A 13,544-nucleotide genomic window follows, 5' to 3' on the forward strand; every position below is an offset into this window, starting at 1 on the left:
GACCCCATGAGGATTTAAAATAGATGAGTTCAACTGTATTTACAAACAAAGTTTGTAGTTTTATTATTTTCGGCAATTGATGTACATTATTGCCGTCATCCGGTAATGTAGCCTTATTTTAGAACAGTTATAATGTCTACTGTAATTTAATTAATGATGCAATTTAATTGAATTGGTGAGAAGAAGAACAGTACTAGTCCATTTTTTGTCATTTGCACTTTTTTTTCATAATTTCATTTAACTTATGTCGATCTCTCTACGTATTACAAAAATAATACTAGTTCATCTTTGTTTCATTATTTTTTGCCATAAAGTAGATTTAAACAATAACTATTTAAAACTTAAACATTGATTATTTCTAAATGAAAATATTGTACTAGTACTGTTCTTCTTTTCACCGATTCAATTGTAGTTTGAGATTTTTTTGATTTGAAAGCATATTGGTTAAAAATTTTTTTGATAAAAAAACACTGATTTAGAAATCTGTATTATATATTTGTTATGCATACTATTATTATATTTATAATAATAGTATGCATATGATAATAGCATATGTATTATTGAAGAATTATGTTAAAAAAATAAAAACTCAAAAGAACTACTAATAATAGTTAAAAAGAATTTAATTTTTAAATTAGTTTAACAAAAAATCTGTTTCTAACATTCCGTGATCAGCCATGGGTTCAACTTTCAATTGGAAATCTATCAAAATACAATTAAAGAATAAATTATTGCATTAAAAAAAAATTGAATTAATAACAAATAAATTAAAAGTTATATTGATTGTTTTACTTATTGTTTAAATATATATACATACATACATACATACATACATACATACATACATACATACATACATACATACATACATACATACATACATACATACATACATACATACATACATACATACATACATACATACATACATACATACATACATACATACATACATACATACATACATACATACATACATACATACATACATACATACATACATACATACATACATACATATATATATTTTTGATAAAATATATAATTTATATAATATATATATATATATACGCACACACATAAACATATATACAACCTGAATTTTTATTTTGGGAAGCATACGAGTCGTATAAAATATTTTGAGCTTGCTTTACTAATCCGCTAAAAACAGTTCGGTTGCCGGTTTGTAAAATCAGTCCTCTGCAACTACCCATAACAATTTGGGTATTTGCCAGCAAAATGTTCTCAGTTTTCAAAAAGTTATTGCTCGTTGATTGATGCGATTTGATCTCAAGAGAATGTTTCGTTGCTATAAGGTTATTTACAACTAAACGGGAATCACAAGAGATAACACGAATATCTGCAGGCACAAAATCTCCTCTTTGAAGCAATATTAAATCCCCTCGTACTAAACACCAGCCACTAGTATAACATATTTTTTTATTGCGAATAATTTTGTAAATGTTTTTGATTTTAGAATTAACTAAAGTATCCCACTGGTTCTGCGTCCATTTTGGTTCAGTTACAATTCTTTTTACAAATTTACTCCAGGAATATTCTAACTCGCTTATAGCAACTTTTGATGGTAAGGTGACTTTGTTTTTACCGTCTAAATTAAGTAGTTTATTTGCAAATTTTTCATCCAATCCGTATTCAATATGCGTATTTAAGAGTTTAATTAAATCAGAAAGATCTAACAAATGCTCCTGACTCTTATCGTCAAGTTCTTGGTTACAGCACCTTTCAAAGTACATCTTTTAACCTTTTATACATTGGTTGTCAAAAAATGATGTGTCTTATATATTCATTCAAAAAACTCAGTAAGGAAGTAATTGCAGTAACATTTCTCGACTGCACATGAAATAATTTAATTAAAATTTTAATTACAAAAATAAGTGTTCAGACTAATTACTCGCTTTTATGATATAGGAAATAAATATAAAATTAACGACCATTTGATTCAGTTTATTATATGAAGCAATTTTTATTCTTTTTATATTTTTGTTTTACTTTATTTTACTAACTCAAATTAGTTTAATAAAATGAATTAAGACAAATATAATGTTATAAACTTTTCAGAAACTGAATTAGGCCCACTAACAGTACTTTTGTGTTTGAGATTTGTTTGAAATACTCATGCTATCGCTTATGCCGGTTATTTGGTGTGTGTAATTCTCATTTTAGTTTATCATAATTTCTAATGGACAGAAAAAAGATTAAAACCAGTAATAATCCAATTGCGTTTTATCGTAATATTTTGAGTATCTGCTGCAGATTTAATAGTTCTGCTTTTCTTGGTACAATTAATAAACATTTTTCAAGAAAAAGAATTCTTGGTTTAATCTGTGAATTCATATGCTTTTACAATGGGACGATACCTCGACTGAAGGGCAATAGTAAGAAGTTGTGGTATTTGAGTTTACTTTTTTTTTAAATTTTAACTTTTGTTTTAAAAAAACTTCACGTATATATTTTTATAGTTATTAGGGTGCCTTTAAAAGATCTACAGTATTTTTACAAAGCAACGTAGAAGACTATCTTAACAGTAAGTTCACACCTCCTTTTTTCTAATGTCACTTATCTGGCTAGTGCCAGAAACAAGTCTCAGATCGCTTGGATCTCTAATCACTGTGCTACGACTGCTTATTATTTTCAAAACTTGAACACGTTTAAACTCAAATATAAATGCTATGCATAAAACTGCGGTGTTTGGACCATAATAAAAAATCTACAACTTATTTTGGCGGTTCTGATAATTCACACGTTTATAACAATGTAATAGATCTTCTAGTAAATAAAAATGGCATGTGTATTAATGTATCTATATATTCTAGTTGTTTTAGAAAAATAAAAAGCATAAGCAAAAAATAAAAAAAGAGGTTGGTAAGTATAAATAAAAACGCGGCGCGTCAATTTAATATCATCCGTTCTATCAAAATAATACTCAGACGAACATTAATTGCACATTAATAGACTAACATTAACTGCGCGTTTCAAAGTTGAATGCAATAATATTAGTCTAGTTGCACATTCTAAAATCCAGTGCAATGTCTGTCGCTTTCTCTCTGCTATCTTTCTAACTCGACTACTTTTACTTTTATTTACTTCTGTTCTTTCTTAAACTCACTTACTCTTGACCGTCGAAGCGAGCTATGATGCTCTTTAATAAGCTGAAATTGTCTTTGCAGATCTTGGTATGTCGCCTCAATATGGCAATCAGCTGAGGTAGGGGCGGTAAACCACAATACCTCAAAATGATACTAATTGTAGTCTGCGACAGAGGAAGTAAATATGGTAAAAAATATGTAACAATATAATATAAATATAAACAAATCAAGTAACAACATTTAACACGTTTTATATATATATATATATATATATATATATATATATATATATATATATATATATATATATATATATATATATATATATTTATATATGTATATATATATATATATATGTATATATATATATATATATATATATATATATATATATATATATATATATATGTATATATGTATATATATATATGTATATTATATATATATATATATATATATATATATATATATATATATATATATATATATATATATATATATATATATATATATATATATATATATATATATATGGGGTAAAGTAGGGTAAATTCAGCGTATTAAGTTATTTTATTGTTTATAAACAATGGTTTCTTTAATAACGTTAAAAATCATGCATATCGATACCCAGCAGATATATCTATAAAATAGCAGTAAAAAAATTGTTTCAAATTTTTAAAGTTTTATGTAAAATTTGTTTTACAAAGTATTCAAAAATGACGAAATAAGCTATCTAGTATGGTATTTTCGGCACAATGATACGGCAAGCTCGGCATACTTTAGAAAATTAAGAAGGTTATTGAAAACGCACTAATATGATTAAAATGTTATAAGCAACTATAAATTTGCATTGTATAAAGTAATTATCTTTTAAATGGAATTTGTTACACCTAATTATCATTTAATTAAGGGCGTTGCAATCGCAAAGAATAATAATTTTTAAACCGCCTACTAAAGTATGAATATATCACCCAAAACCATATTAGAAAAATCTGCTTCCATAGTAAAATTGAAAATGAAATGATGATTAATTTCTTTGATTTCGAGGATTATTTCTAAATTCTGTTAAAATAAGAATTCATATTTATAAGCTCATAAGTAATTCATTAAATAATATTTTACATAACTTCAATAGTTAAACATAAAAAAATAAAATACAAAATTCAAAGAAAACTTTATAACAAGATATTTATTTGAGAAAGTTCAAAAACAGTCAATCAATTTATGAAATATAACTGTTTTTTAAAGAATCAGTGTTTCATACAGTCATCACAAGTAAATACTTTTTTAGCATAAACACTACATATAGCAGCACATGTTTAACGCCACCAAATGCTGTAGCATTTATGGTGTTTATCCCAATTATCCTTTAAAAAAGGATTGACAGAATCACCATAACTGTATTGAGACATTGCACAAAGTTGTTTATTATTTGCACCTTTAGCATCAAGGTTATTCAAACACGTCTTTTGATGTGTAGATTATTTTTAATGAACTTTTTACGTAGCTGTCTTTTCTTATATTTCAAAGTTAAAGATTCCTCTAGTTGAGATTTATATGGTAATTTTTTCAGCATGGTCATTTCAGCACCCTCCCTTTTATACCTGTTCGTTTTGTATTTTTAATGTCAAGACCAGCCAGTGATCCAAATGAAACACCATGAGGTTGTGAGGATTCATCAGAAGTGCCTATTTCTTATGACTTTTAAAGTGTAAATGATGAATTTGGTGAAACAGATTCAAAACAAAATTTATGTAACCGAATTTTTTATAATTTGCATGTTGCCTAATTTTATTCACCTTCTTTAAAAGAGGGTGAACAAAATTAGGCAGCATGTAAATTATAAAAAAATAGTAAAAATGCTTTTAAAAAAATTGAACTATTTCTTTAAGAAACCTTTTTCTAGGTTAATAAAAAATAGATAAGTTAATATTTTACTTGATTTAAAAAAAAAAATCATGTTTGTGTTTTAAATAAATTTTGGAATATGTTAAAAATAATACATCTCTTAAAATGATTTACCTTTTTGAATGGCAATAACACAATCTGTGACAAAACCAATATGATCTAATTCTTTAGCAGAGTCTAACCCATTTTTGAGAGTAGGGTGCATTTCAGAGGTAATATTTGGCTTTGAAATTTTTGATACAACACACGAGTGATCAATAGCCTTAGCTGCGGCAAAGTCTTCTTCAGTAAACACATTTCTATCAAATGGATATATTCCACATTTTTTAAACCCTGACTGACAATTTTGAACAATTGCAGCTTTCCCATAACCTATTCCAAATAATTCACTAACCTCTAAATCAGTTACAGGACAACCAGGATGGTGACGAAGCCAAGTACCAACTTCCTGATTATATGACAATCCGGATTCATCTACGCTGAACAAGTTTGACGGTGGAATAATCCGCATTCCATTAGCATTAAACCTTTTTTCTAGTTCATCATAAAAACGATTAACTTTTATTCTATTAAAACCAATGGCTCGATGCAATGACGTTAACTCAGTAACTCTGACAAAGAGTTTATCATGGCGTTTCAAAACACCCCTAAACCATCCTGCTGACTAAGTTGCACAATTAAACTTGTGAATAATTCCATTTTCATCACAAAACTGGGATACCATTTGTTTCACATCTTTTTAAGACAGACCAAACAATCTCTGTTACATGGTTAGTAGAACTTCTACGAGCTTGAAAAGCTGAGAGTGTCTTTAGGTGTCCAGCACGTAACTTTTTAACACAACTATCAACAGATGCTCGTTTTATATAGTCATGTAGTGTTTGCTTTGATATTTTGTATTGTTGAAGTCAAATTTTTGGAGCAACCATCAACTAAAACTGCATTTACTGCTAGTTTTAATAATTCATTTGACCAATTACTATATTTTACACGTTTTATACTCATTGTAAGACGCTATAAAATAATGCTTATATATATATATATATATATATATATATATATATATATATATATATATATATATATATATATATATATATATATAATAATAATAATAATAATAATAATAATAATAATAATAATAATAATAATAATAATAATAATAATGCTGAACTTATTAGTAGTAGTGCCCTTTCGAGCGTGTTTGACACAGAACTCTCGGCAGCTATTGCAACCATGGTTATAGCGAGAAAGAGTTGCAGCACTTATTTTATAAGAAAATGGAAGTGTTTTCAAATATCTAACTTATATAAACTTCAAACTCTGTAATGTTAATATTTATCAAATTCTACAGTTTTATTTTCACTTGAAAATTGGATTGCGGCAACATCTCTCTAATTTTAATTTATAGTATTTGTTTCCGTTTCATTAAGTCTTTTGTTTCTTAAATAGTTTTAAAGTCTTCGTCAGTTAACATGCCTTTGTGGCCGAGCAGAGTTTCAGAAGCAAAACGCCGTGGTTCAAATCGAATCGATGGAAACTTTTTTTTTTCAAAATTTAAAAAAAAATAAAAAAAAAAGTTTTATAGATATTATGTAGATAACATGCGTAAAGATATTATGCACTGTAACAAACGAATGAGAGAAAATTTTTTGAATGAGAGAAAAAAGCTTAAAATTTTAAGAAACATCAAAACACCAGTAGAAGTTTGTTGCGTGTATGTCAAGATAGTTATGTTGTTAATGTGTTCAGATAATAAGTTCGAATAACCTACGGATGATCTAAAAAAAAAATAATGTGTGTAACTTAATAAAGAAAAAAAATAAATATCCCGACCTGCTACTCCAGAAGATGCGCCGAAGCGGCAAAAAAAAAAAAATATATATATATATATATATATATATATATATATATATACGCCCAGATTGAAAAAATTGAAAATGTTTTGTATTAAGGGGCAGATTTGACATACTTACCTCCCCGTGACCCTTTTTTCTGGTCCTCTTTTACTTTTTAAATTTGATATAATCTTGATGTATATATATATGTATATATATAATAATTTATTATATATATAATATTATATATGACATAAATTTAAATTTAGGAACTATAACTTTATTAAGTTTCAGAGAAACTAACGAATTCACTTTTTTACCAACTTGTTATTATTTTATTACTATCTGAATTACTAAAATCGACTTAAGAAAAAGCTAATAATCATAAGTTAACGTACCTATAATGTAAAAAAAGAAGTTTAAACTAACATTTAGAAAATTGTTTATCTTGCTACAATACCAATTTATGCAATACACAATTATAATTTCATTTTTCGAATGAATAAATATTTTTAGGTATCTTTTAAAGGGGTGCTGAAATTACCCTACTTTACCGATATATATATATATATATATATATATATATATATATATATATATATATATATATATATATATATATATATATATATATATATATATATATATATATATATATATATATATATATATATATATATATATATATATATATATATATATATATATATATATATATATACATTTTTCGGCAAATATTTTACCGAAACTGATACCGACATTTCGGCTAGTCAAAATTAATTTTATTAGAAAATTTATTTAAAAATGAAATTTTTTATTTCTTTATTTTTTATAATCGTATTATGTAAGAATTGGTTACACATGTATCTCAAATGTAGATTTAATTCATAAGTTGGCGATATAAGTTAATAGCGAAAGTTAACAACTAGTAGATTTTCTCTGCGAAAATATATATATATATATATATATATATATATATATATATATATTTATATATATATATATATATATATATATATATATATATATATATATATATATATATATATATATATATCGGTAAAGTAGGGTAATTTCAGCACCCCTTTAAAAGACAAGATTTTTTCGAGGTATTTTGTCAATATTCACAAAATCTTTGTAAAAAATTTTAAAAAATAACTGTTTTTCTAAATAAGACAAAAATTTAAAATCGTACAAGTTCTTCGGTTTTCGGTATGTTTTTCAACCAAAACTTTGCTTTTTTTAACGAATTTATAAAAAGTACCGAAACCAAAATTTCGGTACCGTTTCGAATTGAAATTCTGCTGAAAACTATACCGAAACAGAATTTCGGTCGATCACTAGTATATATATATATCCTTATATAGTAATCGAAAGAAATTTTTATAGTAAAAAAAGTCTCTTTCAACAACATTTAAGCGACTTCAACAAATTAGCGACATTTTAATGTTGTCTAAAAGTTAAAACAATTAAAATAATGCGGTACATTAAGTTTTATTGTTTTTTAAAAAACCGCAATAATAACGACTAGAAAGTTTTTTTATTATTTTATAATATTTTTAAAACATGTGCGGAGTGTTGCTACCTCGACTATATTATAGACTGCTGCTATAAGGAAGTGCCACTACATCGACTGAGGGTTTTGTTTGAGAAAGTAATCTATGTATATATAAAACATGTATATATTTTTTGTCATGTTTGTCTATAAATAGCCTTAGTTTAAATGACTTATCATCATTATTATTTGGCATAGCCTTATTATCATTTTTACGGAGGTTGGATAATATCTGCAAGAAAATACGGATATTGGATAATATCTGCAAGAATTTATCACAAGGCATTGCAAAAGTAAAAAAAAATTAAACTACCAACTCTAATTCTCTATTCCAATAGTTTTTCAACGAAGGAAATTTGTTCCAATAAATTCAAAACCATTCCTTTTTTTTTTAATGCATTTTTAATGCTACTTTTTTGTATTATTTTTTTGACTTTGTTATGACTTTGAATGAAACTTTGAAATTGTTATGACTTTGAATAAAAACGACTATTTCTTTGCCAAAAAACTTAAATAATCAACTAGTTTGTGACGTTCAGAAAAGTGGTCTTTCGCTGGCATTATGAATAAATATATTGACTTGAGTTTTATTATTAATTTTACAATAAATATAATACTTATTTTAAAATTATGTGTAATAATGCAATAATTTTATAATACTTATAAAAATAAAAACAAGAAAACTCCTTACTTATATCTATATCTATTGACTAAAAAAAATAAGGAAATTGAAATAATAATATAACATTCAATGTTAGAATCAACAAGATTCCAAAAATAATTTCATTATCAATCAACTCATTAAGCTAAGTAAAACAAACTTTTTTTTAACCACTACACCTTGTTCAAGTTGAACAAGGTGTCGAGCAAGTTGTTGCAAGGTTTGCAGAAAATTTAATAGAATCAACAACTCTAATTGGATCATATAAAAAAACATTTTGTATACGTCAATCTTTTTTACAACATAAATATAAAATAAGGCAACGTAAATATAAATTCAATATTTGCTTTTTTTCAAAATTCGACTCTGATGACGTACTAAATGCACAACTTACGCGCTTTGGATTTTAAAGTGCGAAGCCAGTGCCCGTCGCGCAGTGAGTCGAAATCCTGAAAAAACGGCAAACCCCTTCCCCCCATTAAAAACTATTGCTAGAAAATAATTAATTATATTATAATGTAACTAAATACCACTAAAAGACAATAATTAATTTTTTTGTGAACAATTTTTATGGTTTCATCAATTTATACGTCTTTTTCCGAGACTTATACATTGTATTTTAATTATCGGAAAACTCGTTCAAAAAAGTTTCGCTCTAGTGTCACTCTTTTAAGATTGATATGGGTAAAAACAGTTTAAAATTTAATTTGAAATCATATGTTTAAGATGTTTGCTAACTATTAACAACATTTTTGACAATAAATTCTAATTTCAAATTTTCATACTGAGATCTCAAAAATGTGACATAAATTAATTTTTTTAAATTAGTTTAATTATGAGTTTAGTTTAAAAACTACAAAATTCCACTAGATTCCATGGAAGTTTTAATATTTTTCCAAAATATCATTTGCCCCAACTTGCGCCAGTTATAATAAGATCTTTTAAATACTTCGTCTTTTTCATTTTTTTTTTCCATATTTAATTAAAAATTTAATTGTTCATTAAAAATTTAATTGTTCATTAAAAATTTAAATAAATTAATTCAAACAGATGGTGCTAATTATCAAATCTCGAAAACCAAAATATGCAACATTTGATGGCATAGTGCTGTTTTAAAATTTAAACTTGCGTATAAAATAACTAACAGTAGTTCATTGCTAACATTCAACATGAAGAGAATACATTTAGTTCCTATAATTCAAGATTTAGGAATTAATCATGATAATTTATTCAAGGCTCTTCTACGTGAGTTTTGTAGACTAGAGGGTCTATACTATGAAAGTATTGACAAACCTGAAAGGGGTCATCCATAAATTACGTAACGCAATTTCCGACCATTTCCCCCCCCCCCTCCCCTCGTCACAAAGTCTTAACACTTAAGTAGCATGTTTTGTATGAGTCCGTCACAAAACCTTCGAAACCCCCTCCCCCTAATAGCGTGACGTAATTTATGGACGAACCCAAATGATAAATCTAAAGAAAACTTTAATAACATTTAAATGTAAATTCCGATCAAAGTTGCGGAAATATTCAAGAACCTTTTCAAGACTTTTAGAACACGAGCGAACTTGGTTGAACAAAGATGAAACCGTTGACAAAATAACTTTGCAGCAGGTCCAGGTAGAAAGTGAAAGAACTGGGAAGATTTAGGTTATAGAAGCAGAAGATCTAAGGTAATAACAAATCAACTAAATTCAACCCAGTTAAAAAAATAGTTTACAAGCTTAAATATTAAATAATATCTTGTTTAACGTTGCCAAATTGGCTGAATATCCTGCTGAAGCATTGGCATTAACTTCAATAAAAAAAACCACTAGAGATCCTAACAAAAAAGACTTCATTGTTCTCATGAAAAGTGCTACAAACTCTGAAAAAGATAAAATCACGGAGATAAATTTGAAAACCGAAGATGCCTTGAGCTTAAAAATTCAGTGTGACCTTTTTAATGAACGGTATCAAATTATTAGAAATTCATCAAAAATACATAATGCAGGTATTTATCCTTCACTTTATGAAACTAAGAATAAGAGACACAAATGTTATTTGTGTCTCTTATTCTTAGTTTCATAAAGTGAAGGATAAATACCTGCATTATGTATTTTTGATGAATTTCTAATAATTTGATACCGTTCATTAAAAAGGTATCAAATTATTAGATATTCATCTTAATATCAGTATGCTCCTGTTATTAGTTGAACTCTGAAAGTTTTGTCCAGTATTGCTATGAAACTACAGCTCTTATATTCAAAAACTATTGCTGGTATGTGATTCCCCCAACTGTTCATAAACTCTTGGAACATGGTGTGTAAATATCTGAGGAATTAAAACTGTCAATTGGTTACTACTCTGAAGAGTCACAAGAGGCTCTACATATGGAAATTCGCGAAACTAGATTAAACCATACAGCCAAGATACTTAGAAAAAATGTTATGAAAAAACCAATATCAATACCTGCTGATTAAAGTGATCCTGTAATATCAAATATTTGTTTCAAAAAATACAAGGTTGAAAATGGAAAAAAACTTACCCCAGAAGTTTCATCTTCGTTAATGCTGTAATAATGAAGTAAAGCTTTTTTATTAGTATTAGATTTTCTTTTTTTGTTTTCTTGAAAGAAAAATTAGATAAGATAAATATTTATTTTGTATTTAATATATTTTAATATTGTTGTAATATTAAGATATTTTTTGAACCAATTTTTCTTTTTAATTAGTAAATGTTTTGGTTTGAAGAATTTAATTTTTTTAAATTAAGTCAGTCTTTGTATGCGTAAAAGACTCTAACACGTATACGCGTGTGTAGTACGAGTCTTAGGCACAAAAAATGTTTACATTAAAAAATATATGGTATTCTTTTATATGGTATCTTGGATCAAGGAATACGATTTTTTTATTTAAATCAAATTTTGCACGCGTAAATGACGTAAATGACACTTACACTCGTAAACGCACGTTGTATTATTAGCTTTATCTAGAAATATAGCACTATATTAGAACTATGCACCTGGTATATCAATGTATAGCATATATATGGTAAATGTTTTACCACATTGTATGTATACATGGGCTAAGCCTAGGAATTTCGGTTACTCCGGCCGAAATTCTACAAATAATTCTGGCAAATGCAGCTTGTCATGGTGGTTAAAGTTCTAGATCAGAGCCGAGAGGCACGAGGTTCAATACTGCCCAATAAACGACATTTATAAGAAAGGAACTTCCTAGTCAAAGTTGTGTTTAACTTAAAATTTTTTGTTTTTTGTCTTATTCGTCACCTTACCCCATGTTCCTTTACAACTAAAAATTTTCAATAGTACCCTTTATATTCCATTTCAATATTAAATTAACGTGAACCAAATTTTTTAACAAAAACTGACTAGAGTATATTTTTTACCAGAGTATATTTTTTTCCCAGCTTAATATACATTTTTTTTAAATATTTATCTTTTTTAGTTCTTTATTTACTAAATTTTATACTTATAAAGAATCATGTAATTTAACTGATTAAATAAGTCAGTCAACCAATTTGAGAGAAAATCAAGTTACCATTACATAGTGGTCCAGGAGCATGCCATAAATACAAAATAATTATTTATTTATAATAAAAACAATTAAAAAATTAAACTATATATGTTTTGTGAAAACCAGATTTAATTTTTTAAGGTCCGTAATTTAAAAAAAAATTTATCTAAGGAGGGTTTGAAATTCAAAAATTGAAGAAAATTACATTTTTTTTGCACAAAATCCGGTCTATCATCTTTTATACATGCTAACTCCAGCCGATGTCACAGATATACCAATTTTTTTTTAGATATTCTTATAAAAAATGGATAATCAACTTAAAGTAATTTAAAATATACAATTCTATAAAAAAGATACAATTAACCGTAAGTTTTTTATTATAAATTTTTTATTATAAATTTTTTGAAAATAAAACTTTGATCAATCAGGAATATTTTCGTCCTGGTTTGCCCACCTTGAAATTTTTTGTGTTTGAAAAAATGTTTATTCCTAACTTGTCTTTTGTTTTTCCTGTTCTGGTGAAAAAAAGAAACGATCATTTTCACATAAATGGCTACTTGAATATTCCTGGTTAACTTACTCACAGATTGAAGATGGATCATACTGCCTTCCATGTACACTGTTGGGTAGCAGTATTCCAAACAATATTAAAGGTTTTTGAATAATAGTTGTTAATCAACTTTATTCAAAAATCTTTTGCAATATGGGGTAATGCATCTCGTGCTTATATGGATCACAATAATAGTTGTTGATTTCATCAAATGTCAATGCATTTTCTTAACATGCTGCAATCTAGACCTAATTCAAAAAATCTGCTTAAAGTTGACATCGATAATCTCAGAAAAAAACTTAATATAAGTAATCAAAATAAATTAATTCCAATTATAAAAACAATTATTTTTCTTGGTTGCAACGATATTGCTTTTCGAGGTCATTGTGATGACAGTAAGTATCATC

General features: G+C 26.5%; 1 protein-coding gene across 1 annotated transcript; it reads right to left on the reverse strand.

Annotated features, from left to right (window-relative positions):
• Nucleotides 1-634: 634 nt before the first annotated feature.
• On the reverse strand, nt 635-1,754 carry LOC124812584 (sodium/potassium-transporting ATPase subunit alpha-1-like). Its single transcript, XM_065789497.1, has 2 exons — nt 1,097-1,754; nt 635-702 (listed from the first exon to the last, which is right to left on the reverse strand). Exons 1-2 carry the CDS (start codon nt 1,752-1,754, stop codon nt 635-637), a joined length of 726 nt encoding a protein of 241 aa, XP_065645569.1.
• Between the last annotated feature and the right edge of the window lie 11,790 nt (nt 1,755-13,544).

Source organism: Hydra vulgaris, chromosome 02 (assembly GCF_038396675.1).
Source record: "Hydra vulgaris chromosome 02, alternate assembly HydraT2T_AEP".
In the NCBI taxonomy this organism is placed as follows: Eukaryota; Metazoa; Cnidaria; class Hydrozoa; order Anthoathecata; family Hydridae; genus Hydra; species Hydra vulgaris.